The sequence below is a fragment of the Salmo trutta genome, chromosome 16, assembly GCF_901001165.1.
Source record: "Salmo trutta chromosome 16, fSalTru1.1, whole genome shotgun sequence".
Taxonomy (NCBI): Eukaryota; Metazoa; Chordata; class Actinopteri; order Salmoniformes; family Salmonidae; genus Salmo; species Salmo trutta.
This window is the reverse complement of record NC_042972.1, coordinates 43628267-43641802: the sequence shown is the minus strand read 5'-3', so window position 1 is coordinate 43641802 and position 13536 is coordinate 43628267. Positions and strand designations below refer to the sequence as shown.

The following is a 13536-nucleotide window of genomic DNA, read 5'->3' as shown; positions in this document are numbered from 1 at the left end:
GTTTTCATCATTAAAAATCCTATTTTCCCTAACCCTAAACCTAACCCTTAACCTAACCCTAACCCCAAAAACCCTAACACATTAGGCTTAAAATATAATTTGAACAAATTCAGGACCTGAAAAAAATGATTAAAGTGAAATGTTAGGACATTGGGATCCTGATAGTGTAGGAAAACAAGTGCACACGCACGCACGTACACACACACACACACACACACACACACACACACACACACACACACACACACACACACACACACACACACACACACACACACACACACACACACACACACACACGTCCATCCCTCCACCCTTCAAGGGGCCTGTCACTATCCTTGTGTCCCACTGAATCAAAGGTGTGGTTTCTAAATGACTGTAGAGGACCTACTGTATTAAAACAGAAACACTCTGTCTGGTTTATTAGCTCAGCCACTCTTCAAACTGCCTTTTAACAGAGACGCCTTATGTGATGCTGTTGGGAAGTGACCTCATATCCGGATGATGTAACTGGCATGAGCTACGCCTAGTTAAACTGGGCAGAGCAAGAAACACACACATACCCAGGCTGAGGTCAGGTCTGACCGACGCCCCTACATCAAGCACACAGCGGTGTTGATTTTTATTCATTCTGTATATCTTTCTCTCTCCGTGGCCATTCAACGTGGGAAAAAGTACACACACAAGTTAGGTGGAAGTGGGTCCATTTATTTCAACAGGTTTTGCTCATCACTATCTATATCAATATACATATTTTAAAAAATGAATCTTCGACGGCCACTTGTGTCCCCTTTCTTGACACTTATCTTTTAATGAAATGTACTCCAGTCAGATTTGATCTAATTATTCTCATGTCATGATGGCATATCTGTAGTACATACAGGGTGTTGAATCCATGTGAAATGTGTGACTAATGTATTGTACAGTTTGAGGAGGTTGACTGCTAGTGTACCAGACTCAGACAGTCATGAAGAGTCCAGACATGATGTAGTCTGTGTGGTTTCCATCGATGAGGCCGTTACCGTTGCTATGGATGAACCAGCAGGGGATGTTCTCTCCATTCTTCACATCCCAGCGGAAGTCCCTCTGCCAGCCCCTGTGGAAACACAGCAAGGAGGAGAGACAATGATGAGAAAAGTGTGTGTGTGTACTGTATGTGTGTGTGTGTGTGTGTGTGTGTGTGTGTGTGTGTGTGTGTGTGTGTGTGTGTGTGTGTGTGTGTGTGTGTGTGTGTAGACATCTACCTAGTCACTGTAAGCTCCTGTCCCTTCACTAGCATGGTGGCATCTGGTTTCTCTGGCACCTCTCCTGGACGCATGTCTCTCACCTCAAACTGCACGCCATGGTAAAACTGGCCTGCATGGGGACAATACAATACATTTTAATTGATCAGCTAAACAGACAATTGTCCAATATAATGCAGAGTAAACCTCCAGCAACTTCATCTGGCCCTGCCAATGACAGATTGCGCCCCTGGTGGTACCTAGCAGGCCGTTGAGGGAGAGGAGGTGGCTGTCCTACCTAGAAGGCCATGGACGATGAGGTAGAGGAGGTGGCTGTCCTACCTAGAAGGCCGTGGACGATGGGGGAGAGGAGGTGGCTGTCCTACCTAGAAGGCCGTGGACGATGGGGGAGAGGAGGTGGCTGTCCTACCTAGAAGGCCGTGGATGATGGGGGAGAGGAGGTGGCTATCCTACCTAGAAGGCCGTGGATGATGGGGGAGAGGAGGTGGCTGTCCTACCTAGAAGGCCGTGGACGCTGGGGGAGAGGAGATGGCTGTCCAGGGTATAGAAGCCCAGATAGTCCTGGTGGTATGGGTGCTGCTTCCACACCTTGTGTAAGATGACCACAAACCGGACCGAGTCCCTGAGGGTGACGGTCAAGCTGCTGTCTTTGGTCACCTGCAGGTCCATACTGTAGGAGGGAGAAAGGGAGAGAGAGGTGGTTTAACCACGATGACAGAATAAAACGTTAGATGACCCTTCAACCTTATGTGGTAGGGAGGTTGCATTTGAGATAGAAACTCTGGTCACAGTTGAAGTCAGAAGTTTACATACACCTTAGCCAAATACATTTAAACTTAGTTTTTCACAATTCCTGACATTTCATCCTTGTAAAAATTCCCTGTCTTAGGTCAGTTCGGATCACCACTTTATTTTAAGAATGTGAAATGTCAGTATAATAGTAGAGAGAATTATTTATTTCAGCTTTTATTTCCTTCATAACATTCCCAGTGGGTCAGAAGTTTACATACACTCAATTAGTATTTGGTAGCATTGCCTTTAAATTGTTTAACTTGGGTCAAACGTTTTGGGTAGCCTTCCACAAGCTTCCCACAATAAGTTGGGTGAATTTTTTCCCATTCCTCCTGACAGAGCTGGTGTAACTGAGTCAGGTTTGTAGGCCTCCTTGCTCGCACACACTTTTTCAGTTCTGCCCACAGATTTTCCATAGGATTGAGGTCAGGGCTTTGTGATGGCCACTCCAATACCTTGACTTTGTTGTCCTTAAGCCATTTTGCCACAACTTTGGAAGTATGCTTGGGGTAATTGTCCATTTGGAAAACCCATTTGCGACCAAGATGTAACTTCCTGACTGATGTCTTGAGATGTTGCTTCAATACATCCACATAATGTTCCTATCTCATGATGTCATCTATTTTGTGAAGTGCACCAGTCCCTCCTGCAGCAAAGCACCCCCACAATATGATGCTGCCACCACCATTTTTCACGGTTGGGATGGTGTTCTTTGGCTTGCAAGCCTCCCCGTTTTTCCTCCGAACATAACGATGGTCATCATGGCCAAACAGTTCTATTTTTGTTTCATCAGACCAGAGGACATTTCTCCAAAAAGTACAATCTTTGTCCCCATGTGCAGTTGCACATGGAGCAGTGGCCTCTTCCTTTCTGAGCGGCCTTTCAGGTTATGTCGATATAGGACTCATTTTACTGTGGATATAGATACTTTTGTACCTGTTTCCTCCAGCATCTTCACAAGGTCCTTTGCTGTTGTTCTGGGATTGATTTGCACTTCTCGCACCAAAGTACGTTCATCTCTAGGAGACAGAACGTGTCTCTTTCCTGAGCGGTATGACGGCTGCGTGGTCCCATGGTGTTTATACTTGCGTACTATTGTTTGTACAGATGAATGTGGTACCTTCAGGCGTTTGGAAATTGCTTCTGAGGATGAACCAGGCTTGTGGAGGTCTACAATATTTTTTCTGAGGTCTTGGCTGATTTCTTTTGATTTTCCCATGATGTCAAGCAAAGAGGCACTGAGTTTGAAGGTAGGCCTTGAAATAAATCCACAGGTACAACTCCAATTGACTCAAAGTATGACAATTAGCCTTTCAGAAGCTTATAAATCCATGACACCATTTTCTGGAATTTTCCAAGCTGTTTAAAGGCACAGTCAACTTAGTGTATGTAAACGTATGACCCACTGGAATTGTGATACAGTGAATTATAAGTGAAATAATCTGTCTGTAAACAATTGTTGGGAAATGACTTGTGTCATGCACAAAGTAGATGTCCTAACCGACTTGCCAAAACTATAGTTTGTTAACAAGAAATTTGTGGAGTGTTGATAAACGAGTTTCAATGACTCCAACATAAATGTATGTAAACTTCCGACTTCAACTGTACGTATCAAGCTTTAGTTATTAGTTCTACGAGTTATATGGAAGCCAGAACGGCAAAACCAGAATGAGTAAGGGTGCTTACTTGGCTCCCTTAAGAGAGGCGGTGTCTGACCAGAAGAGCTTGGCCTGCTTGCCATCCTGGGACACAGTGATGTCATGAGTGGTCACCTCCAGTCTCACCCCCAGCCCCTGGTGAACGATGCCAAAGCGACCGAAGTAGGTGTTCACCTTGCCATCAGGGGCCCCTTTCTTATCCCCAATGGTCTGGCCGTTGACCAAAATACCTGCAAGGCAGCATGGGATTGAGGCAAGCTGTTGGTATAATATAGATTTGATATGTGTTATTTATTTTATAAAACAAGTGTCATGTTTTGATTTCATGCCTTCAAAGACGCATTAGTGTCAAAGGTTGGTCAATTTCAAATAATGTCTACTTTCTCCATATTCACCTGCCAGCTGGTCTCTCACTAGGTTGAAGATGGTACCAGGTTTGTCGTCTATGTTGAAGCACAGTGCATCCTCCTGCTCTGGCAACTCAATCATGAAATGAGGGTCTCCATCCACTGCAGATACATCAACAGGTTGTTCCAGTTTTTACATTTGATTTGGTTGAGGCTAAGCCCATCCAAACGTTGTATCACTCTATTATAGTCCGGGCGTGACAGCATAGTGGGCATTGAAAATACTAAATATAAATATAACATTTCTGTAGTTGGTGAAGCAACCCATTTTTGGGACAGTTTCACCACATAGAAAATCCTGAAGTAACCCATGTCTGACAGGAGGGTCACTCTGAATGAAGGTGGACTCACCAAAGTTTATAGGTGAGGTCCTGCTGTGCGTCCAGGCGTTGCTCATCAGCTGGGGTCCATAATTACCTAAAAATCACGCCAAGATGTCAGATGGCAAATAACGTTTTCCACATTCAAAGTGGTAAAATGCATTTGATAGATTTACCCTGAATATAACAGGGTGTATATTACCATGCAATATCCTCAGTTTCTAACCACAAATCATTTGGTGTCAGCTTTCCATGTCATAAATCCAGGTGATCCACTATAATGACATAGAAAGCCATTTAGTTGAAGGATCCAATCATGTCCATTCATGGCATGTGCTTACCAAATCTCTGGGCTTTCTGCCTTTCATCTGTCAAACAGTAGCAGGAGAAAACAGTCAGACAGACACATTTGACAATCGATGCAAGGATTTCCATAACCACTGAGATAAACATGTCAGATAAGACACGCCAGATGTACTGGTTGTCTCCCCCTGCCCCTGCCCCTCTCCCAACCCACTGGGTCACATACCCTCGGTCAGCTTGTCGGCGATGAGGGGGCCCTCTGGCCCCTCGTCAGTCTCAGGCTTGGTGACCACCATGGAGGTAAGGGGGGTGACGAAGCTGTACTGCAGGGACATCTCCAGAGCCTGGGCAGTGGCATTTCCCTTCTCCTCCGCATTACCAGTCTCTCTGACAATAGAAACATAGGACGAATGGTGCTATTGCATTAGGTTTGGATTAGAGGTTAGGTTCGGTTTAACTTGGGTTAGGTTCGGTTTAACTTACACCGCAGGGCAGAAAAGAATGGAATATTTACGAACTGAGTTACATTAATATACCCAGCTCCATTCAATAGATTCCAAAGCTAAGCTCTCAACCACCAGTGAGTTATAGGCATTTGGATAATGCTAAGGCACCCTTTAGTTCTGGAGTGTTCACCAGACATCAGTAATAGCAGTTAGCTGATCACACAAACCTCTTGCTTAACAGTTCTTGGATGGTGAGGTAGGCCCAAAGACGCTCAGTGTAGTCCCCGAATATGTACTCCTGCTCAGGGTACAGTATGTCCCACTCCTGGGCACTGGCCTGGCCTTTCACAATAAAGTCCTCCTCAAACTAAAAAAAGAGTGAGGGAGTGAGAGAGAGAGAGGTGTTAGACACAGAGAAGGAGTGAGAGAGAAGAGAAAGAGTTGTTAGACACAGAGAAGGAGTGAGAGAGAAGAGAAAGAGTTGTTAGACACAGAGAAGGAGTGAGAGAGAAGAGAAAGAGTTGTTAGACACAGAGAAGGAGTGAGAGAGAAGCATTAGTTGGTTGAGAATTGTACAATACTTGAGTCGCAAAGCCCTTCAGGTGCAAAGAAAGATCCAGATTTCTAAGCTCAGTATCCGGGTGGTGTGTTGCATTGTGCCTGTCTGTTCCTCACCCCCTGTGCAAACACCTCCACCAGGAAGTTATCCAGGCTATAATCAGTGAGCCGGCCAGCTACCACGATCTCTGAGCCGTTGAACAGCTGCTTGTAGTGACTGGTGGTCAGAGAGTTCACCAGGTTGTCAGGGTAACGCAGGTCCACCTCGGAGAGGAGGGGGCTGGCTACTTCCTCATAGAAACCCTGGGACACAAATGCACACATCACCAAGTCATTTGTCTATTGTAATTTTTGACAGTACATTATCAATCATGCCAAAACATAGGATCTATATAAGACCTCAACCTACATAGTTTTATCCTTCCTGTGACTCTATGGTCAAACCAGAAGGCCACAGAAAAGTGACTATTGTGAGATTTGGGACAGAGCCCTGGTCCATACCTGAAGCTGGACGGTGGCATCGGAGCCCTCATAGATCCTTCGGGCCAGTCCCTTGTTCTGTCTAGACATCACATCCAGAAAGGAGTAATCCACATCATCCCCAAAGCCCAGACAGAACAGAGTCATGTTCCCACCCATAGCAAGAAGGACATTCTCCTGAATCTGTGGTACAGAAGACTCTCCTGTACACAAACACACATGGCATGTACCATGACCTTACCGGCTGGATCTAATATAGAGCAATAAATCAGATGGCCACTTCAATGTTAAAACGGCAGTCCCAAACAAATAAGTAAGATCAGAAGGGAAGGAAACCTGTTCGCACCTGAGTTGGGCATTCCATCTGTCATTAAGATAACCATAGACACACTCCTCTCCGGGACATTCTTGTCTCGTTTGCCTTTCATTATCATGTCCACAGCTTTCATCACAGCATCATTTATATTAGTGGCTAAAAGGAGAACACCCAAAATTAATCCAGGTGTTATCAAATATATTTGATAGACATCATTTTGTAACATAAATGCACCTCACTCAGTTTTATCATACTGCTTGCCCAAGTGTTGTACTGTCATAGTTTTAATACGTAAGTCCTAACGACAGAAACGTCATCAATGATCTGTCTCTGTATGTCACCCTGTTCCCATTCAACACATAATGGCTCACTTCCATAATCAATTATTCTTTGGATAAATTTTTGGGCTTCAGACACATTTTCCTTGGTGGCCTTGGTAAGAGATTCCTTCCATGTTGAGATGCTAGAGTCAAATAGGACAATGCCGAAGTAGTCGTCCTCAGCCAGGTCATTCAGGATGGTCAGCATAGCTTGCTTTGTCTAGGAGGGATCAAAGGCTCTCAGGTCAATCTGAACATCAACTACAATTACAGCACTGTAACCAAGTGATATGTTTCCTGTATCCTTTTATCTTTCTTTCTCTCAGACACACTGTTTCTCTCTTACTTGCTCCAGTTTGATTCCGCTCATTGACCCACTCCTATCGATCACAAACACCACATTTTTTGGAACTCGGGGTAAGTCCGGAGGCGCAAAGAAGTGCACAAAGTACCCATTCACTATCTGAAAAATACATATCATGAATATCATTATGACATGAACACCATGAATTGATGGAATTGACCCCAATACCAATTCTATATTATATTCAACACAGCTGACCTGGATGTCACCGATGATCTCAGCTCGGTTCACGTCATATTTGATGAAGAAATCCCCGTCAATCAGGGTGCCGTCACAACCGGGGCACTTCCTCTGCTGGTCCAGTGTTGGGCAGAATGAGATGTGTGCCTGAGTGAGGGAGGGCAATACAATTAAACACAAAACAACACAGCAAAATAGTATTCATCTCTTTCGGAGGATTTGTTCCACATGCAGTTGTTTCATAGGACAGAACGGCATCATATACCTTTTTGTCGGTGACTGTTTTCTCCACCAGGGGGAGAAGCTCGTTGGAGATGAAGGTTCCATAGGCCTCCAGGAAGGCAATGCCCTGGGGTTCATAGATATCTGCCACAATCTGTCACAGAGACATGGACAGGACTGATGAGACACAGGACTGAGGAGTCAAGATGATGACAAAATGTTTTGGAGTATAGGGTGTAAACATCTACAGACCTCAAAGTGCTGGACCAGCTGCTTGGGTTTGACCCGGGTCATGATCTCATATTGGCCCAGTTTACGCTGAAGCAACTCCTCATGGGTCAAAATGAAGGTGACGTTACTATTGGCCGCGATGTTCACAGACACGGTGAACTTCTCCATCTTCCTCCCTGATGCCCTAGAGTACACAAACACAGGCCCAGTAGGAGGACAATCACATTTGAAACAAAACACAGGCTGTGATAAAAGAGAACAGGAGTGTTTGGTGTAATGGAAACATCATGTTTGTCGCCTCCTCATTGGCCTGATCCACTCACTTGACCAGTCCTGCAGTCTGCCCTGTGGAAACAGCTTTCTGATACTGCTTCTTGGCTTTCTCCTTCTCCTTCACCTCGCCCGTGTATGTCTGACCCTCTATCTCCCTGAGATACAAAAACACAGTCATTCAAACAAACAAACAGAAACACATATGCACTCACACGCAGATATACACACATACAAACACACACACACAGCACAGAGTAACAGTCCTATGGATTGGTGTTATCATTTCTAGACATAACGTGGCTTCTACACATGCCATGGGTGCTGACTGACATGCTGAAGTTGGTGATGAAGGCAGTCTTGGGCAGATCCACCTCAAAGAACACTTCCTGAGAGGATTTGGCCTTGTTCAGAGCACTGGAGGTTATGACCGTGTGAGCAAAACGAGAAGCGACCTTACAGTCCACCTTTACACTGTACACCTCCAGCTGAGAGAGTAAGAGAGGACGTAAGAGAGAGAGAGAGGAAGAGAGAGAGATAAAGAGAGATGATGAGAGACAGGGAGAGAGTGAAAGAAAGAAGAAAGAAACAGAAACAGAAGGGTTTTGAAATGTTTGCTTGTGTGAGTAATGACTGTCTAATGTGCCTATAAAACGTTCACACACTTTCTCAATTTATTTTCCTGTTACAGCTGAAAAGTGTGAAGTAAGCTGCATTGACTACAAGATTACTGCCAAAACAAATGATTACCGCTGTACTCTTGTGAAAAACATTAACTCAGTGTTTCCAGTAAAAAGACTAGATGAGTCATTCAGGGTCAGCAAGGGCACAGATTTCTAGTGTTGAAGATAGTGGTGGCAGTGCATCATCATCATCCTCACAAATAGAACGTAAATATTGTGATTTCCTTACCTCCGCATTATCTGTACTTCTTTTCTGAAAAAAAAGAATAACATTTAGACACAGTATTATAAAATTATTTTTTTTACAGAGTACACTGTACGACTTAGACATTTTTTACTTTTCAAGTGGCTGAAACTTCTATGTGCCAATGATAGTTGTATTTACAGAAATAGAGAGTAGGGTAACCGTGGCGAAGAGCGAAGGATTTTCTCAAATATTTACTCAACCATGGTCTCAAAGATTTGTTTTTGGGAAAAATACAAATAACAATATATTCATCATATTCATCAGGTATCATCAGATGCACCACTGGGTGTTCAAGAGTAGAAGTCTGACGGATTCTGCAACAGATTCCTGTTCTGGATTTGTGTCAGACAGTGCGGTTTATGTCGATGCTGAGCTACCGTGATACCTTTAGTAGCCGTGTAGCACCATCAGAGCCCTGGGACACAAAGCACAAGGGAGAAGTTTGAATTTAGGGTCAGAATGTCAAACTAATTTAACATCTCATAGTCTAATTCATTGTAAAGCATATACATATTGGCATGAATATAAATCGATTAATGTACACAGAGGCATGCACAAACACCCACACCCACATACACGAAAGTAGACCAGATATGAATCAAAGTAGAGATGTGTTAACAGAAAAGTAAATACGGTACAGATACATATCAAGTAAATAGAGTAACAGTAGAGTATAGCCAGAGGGGAGAGATGTATTAACAGTAGAATATAGCAGGAGGTGTGAGATGGCAGCAGGGGAGAGATGTAGTAACAGTAGAATATAGCAGGAGGGAGGAGATGGCAGCAGGGGAGAGATGTAGTAACAGTAGAATATAGCAGGAGGGAGGAGATGGCAGCAGGGGAGAGATGTAGTAACAGTAGAATATAGCAGGAGGGAGGAGATGGCAGCAGGGGAGAGATGTAGTAACAGTAGAATATAGCAGGAGGGAGGAGATGGCAGCAGGGGAGAGATGTAGTAACAGTAGAATATAGCAGGAGGGAGGAGATGGCAGCAAGGGAGAGATGTAGTAACAGTAGAATATAGCAGGAGGGAGGAGATGGCAGCAGGGGAGAGATGTAGTAACAGTAGAATATAGCAGGAGGGAGGAGATGGCAGCAGGGGAGAGATGTAGTAACAGTAGAATATAGCAGGAGGGAGGAGATGGCAGCAGGGGAGAGATGTAGTAACAGTAGAATATAGCAGGAGGGAGGAGATGGCAGCAGGGGAGAGATGTAGTAACAGTAAAATATAGCAGGAGGGAGGAGATGGCAGCAGGGGAGAGATGTAGTAACAGTAGAATATAGCAGGAGGGAGGAGATGGCAGCAGGGGAGAGATGTAGTAACAGTAGAATATAGCAGGAGGTGTGAGATGGCAGCAGGGGAGAGATGTAGTAACAGTAGAATATAGCAGGAGGGAGGAGATGGCAGCAGGGGAGAGATGTAGTAACAGTAGAATATAGCAGGAGGGAGGAGATGGCAGCAGGGGAGAGATGTAGTAACAGTAAAATATAGCAGGAGGGAGGAGATGGCAGCAGGGAGGAGATGTAGTAACAGTAGAATATAGCAGGAGGGAGGAGATGGCAGCAGGGGAGAGATGTAGTAACAGTAGAATATAGCAGGAGGGAGGAGATGGCAGCAGGGGAGAGATGTAGTAACAGTAGAATATAGCAGGAGGGAGGAGATGGCAGCAGGGGAGAGATGTAGTAACAGTAGAATATAGCAGGAGGGAGGAGATGGCAGCAGGGGAGAGATGTAGTAACAGTAGAATATAGCAGGAGGGAGGAGATGGCAGCAGGGGAGAGATGTAGTAACAGTAGAATATAGCAGGAGGGAGGAGATGGCAGCAGGGGAGAGATGTAGTAACAGTAGAATATAGCAGGAGGGAGGAGATGGCAGCAGGGGAGAGATGTAGTAACAGTAGAATATAGCAGGAGGGAGGAGATGGCAGCAGGGGAGAGATGTAGTAACAGTAGAATATAGCAGGAGGGAGGAGATGGCAGCAGGGGAGAGATGTAGTAACAGTAGAATATAGCAGGAGGGAGGAGATGGCAGCAGGGGAGAGATGTAGTAACAGTAGAATATAGCAGGAGGGAGGAGATGGCAGCAGGGGAGAGATGTAGTAACAGTAGAATATAGCAGGAGGTGTGAGATGGCAGCAGGGGAGAGATGTAGTAACAGTAGAATATAGCAGGAGGGAGGAGATGGCAGCAGGGGAGAGATGTAGTAACAGTAGAATATAGCAGGAGGGAGGAGATGGCAGCAGGGGAGAGATGTAGTAACAGTAGAATATAGCAGGAGGGGTGAGATGTAACAGTAGAGTAAATACTACAGATGTAGGATCTTAATTTGAGCCATATTGCTACAGCAGGAAAATAATCCCGCAGCAACAGGACATGTGAATTATTATGTGGATAATGGATAATCATGGACATTTCTGTAGGAGTTGATACATTTTTCGTAAGGGAAAATCAAGTCTGACATTTCAAAGTGGAAATTGTAAACTTCCGAAGCCTTTTTAAACCTCACATACAATACAAGTTTAATATGTCCTGCAGTGCAGTAAGTCCTCCTGCAACAGGGGGATCAAATTGAGAACCTGCATCTTTATAGTAACAATGGAGAGTCACCTGTGGTGTGGAGGCATCCCGTGAGATAACCAGAGCTCCATGCGACAGAGCCGGGAGACAGACACATCCCAAGAACAGCAGCACAGTCCACAATCCAGACATGACCAAACTGCAGCTAAACACTGACTTCACTGCTTAGAAAACTCAACCCTTTCCTACCGCCCAGCTCAAAGGAGAAGTGGCAGTGTGTGTGTTTTTCTGCTTTTATACTGGAGCAACGACCAGAAGACCTGACCTCAGCGTGGCAGGAGGCCCGAGGTGTGTGTAGGTCTGTGTTCTTGTATGCCTCTAGAGATGTGTGTGAGTGTGTTTACATATATTTGTTTGTCTATCTGTCCATATAGCCTACTCTCTATACCTACTGTAGTAAAAAAAAGCAACTGAACATTTGAGGTTGTTTTTTATTCTGACTGCATGGAATCTGGTAAGCACAAAAAGTAAATAAGTTAGTTTTCGTAAGAGCTGTTATTCAACAAGTATGGACTTCATTCTATCGGTCAATATAACATCAGGCTACTTCAACCTTTGCTTGTCCATTGTTTGTTAGCTCTGTTGACAAACCGAGTTTCTGAGAAGGCTCTATCCCAACTGGTCCTTCTCTTTAGCTCACACATTGCTCCCACTGGTACAGTACCGTATGTGTGTTCCTGTTCTCACTCATTACCAGAGAAGTGTGGACATACATGTACAGTAGGTATATGTTCCCTCACTGAGGGTTGATTGCAAAATGCTAAGAAAATGAGTCATTTTGTTGACTCATGGAGGGTAGAGCTGGAGAGAGAGATATATATTTGGACCACCATATCAAGGAGGGCTCTGTATGCCCGATACTGAAGCCTCATTCAGACCAGAGGGGTATACTAATAATCTTGCTAGATGCACTCAAGCTTTTCTGGATTGAGCTAGTTTTAGTTAGTTACACAATCCAGATCAGGCTTCATCCTTGTTACAAAGGTAGATATTGATCGTGCACCCGCCACACTTGTAACTGTGTGTGCACTCAATCATCAAGTTTGCAGACGACCCAACATTGGTAGGCTTGATTACCAACAACAACGAGACGGCCTACAGGGAGGAGGTGAGGGCCCTCGGAGTGTGGTGTCAGGAGAATAACCTCACACTCAATGTCAACAAAACAAAGGAGCTGATCGTGGACTTCAGGAAACAGCAGAGGGAGCAGCCCCCTATCTACATTGACGGTACAGTAGTGTAGAGGGTGGAGAGTTTTAAGTTCCTCGGCGTTCACATCACGGACAAACTGAAATGGTCCACCCACACAGACAGTGTGGTGAAGGCGGCGCAGCAGCGCCTCTTCAACGTCAGGAGGCTGAAGAAATTCGGCTTGTCACCAAAAACAGTCACTAACTTTTACAGATGCACAATCGAGAGCATCCTGTCGGGCTGTATCACCGCCTGGTATGGCAGCTGCTCCGCCCATAACCGGAAGGCTCTCCAGAGGGTAGTGAGGTCTGCACAACGCATCACCGGGTGCAAACTACCTGCCCTCCAGGACACCTACACCACCCGATGTCACAGGAAGGCCAAAAAGATCATCAAGGACAACAACCACCCGAGCCACTGCCTGTTCACCCGCTATCATCCAGAAGGCGAGGTCAGTACAGGTGCATCAAAGCTGGGACCGAGAGCCTGAAAAACAGCTTCTATCTCAAGGCCATCAGACTGTTAAACAGACATCACTAACATTGAGTATATACTGTACGCTAATACCATCTACTGCATCTTGCCATCTTGATGTAATGAAATGTATCACTAGCCACTTTAAACAATGCCACTTTATATGTTTTCCTACCCTACATTACTCATCTCATATGTATATACTATACTATACCATCTACTGCATCTTGCCATCCTGATGTAATGTATCACT

At 44.8% G+C, this 13536-nt stretch overlaps 1 protein-coding gene across 1 annotated transcript; it reads right to left on the bottom strand.

Annotated features, from left to right (window-relative positions):
* Positions 1-687: 687 nt before the first annotated feature.
* Positions 688-11898, bottom strand: LOC115150790 (inter-alpha-trypsin inhibitor heavy chain H3). The gene is made up of 22 exons (XM_029694469.1): positions 11649-11898; positions 9427-9456; positions 9024-9047; positions 8445-8599; positions 8165-8269; positions 7863-8025; positions 7654-7764; positions 7407-7535; positions 7191-7307; positions 6896-7064; positions 6555-6680; positions 6230-6411; positions 5846-6031; positions 5398-5537; positions 4951-5111; positions 4763-4789; positions 4453-4518; positions 4090-4203; positions 3723-3924; positions 1742-1914; positions 1245-1356; positions 688-1096 (listed from the first exon to the last, which is right to left on the bottom strand). Exons 1-22 carry the CDS (start codon positions 11748-11750, stop codon positions 958-960), a joined length of 2733 nt encoding a protein of 910 aa, XP_029550329.1. The 5' UTR covers positions 11751-11898; the 3' UTR covers positions 688-957.
* Between the last annotated feature and the right edge of the window lie 1638 nt (positions 11899-13536).

What these genes read in the sequence shown, in the direction of transcription:
- LOC115150790 (XM_029694469.1), bottom strand. Translation starts at nt 11,750, where the DNA reads ATGTCTGGATTGTGGACTGTGCTGCTGTTCTTGGGATGTGTCTGTCTC. An exon ending in GCGGAATCAAACTGGAGCAA is followed by an intron (nt 7,065 to 7,190) that starts GTAAGAGAGAAA and finishes GATCCCTCCTAG; the next exon opens with ACAAAGCAAGCTATGCTGAC. An exon ending in AGTGAGAGACCAGCTGGCAG is followed by an intron (nt 3,925 to 4,089) that starts GTGAATATGGAG and finishes GCTGCCTTGCAG; the next exon opens with GTATTTTGGTCAACGGCCAG.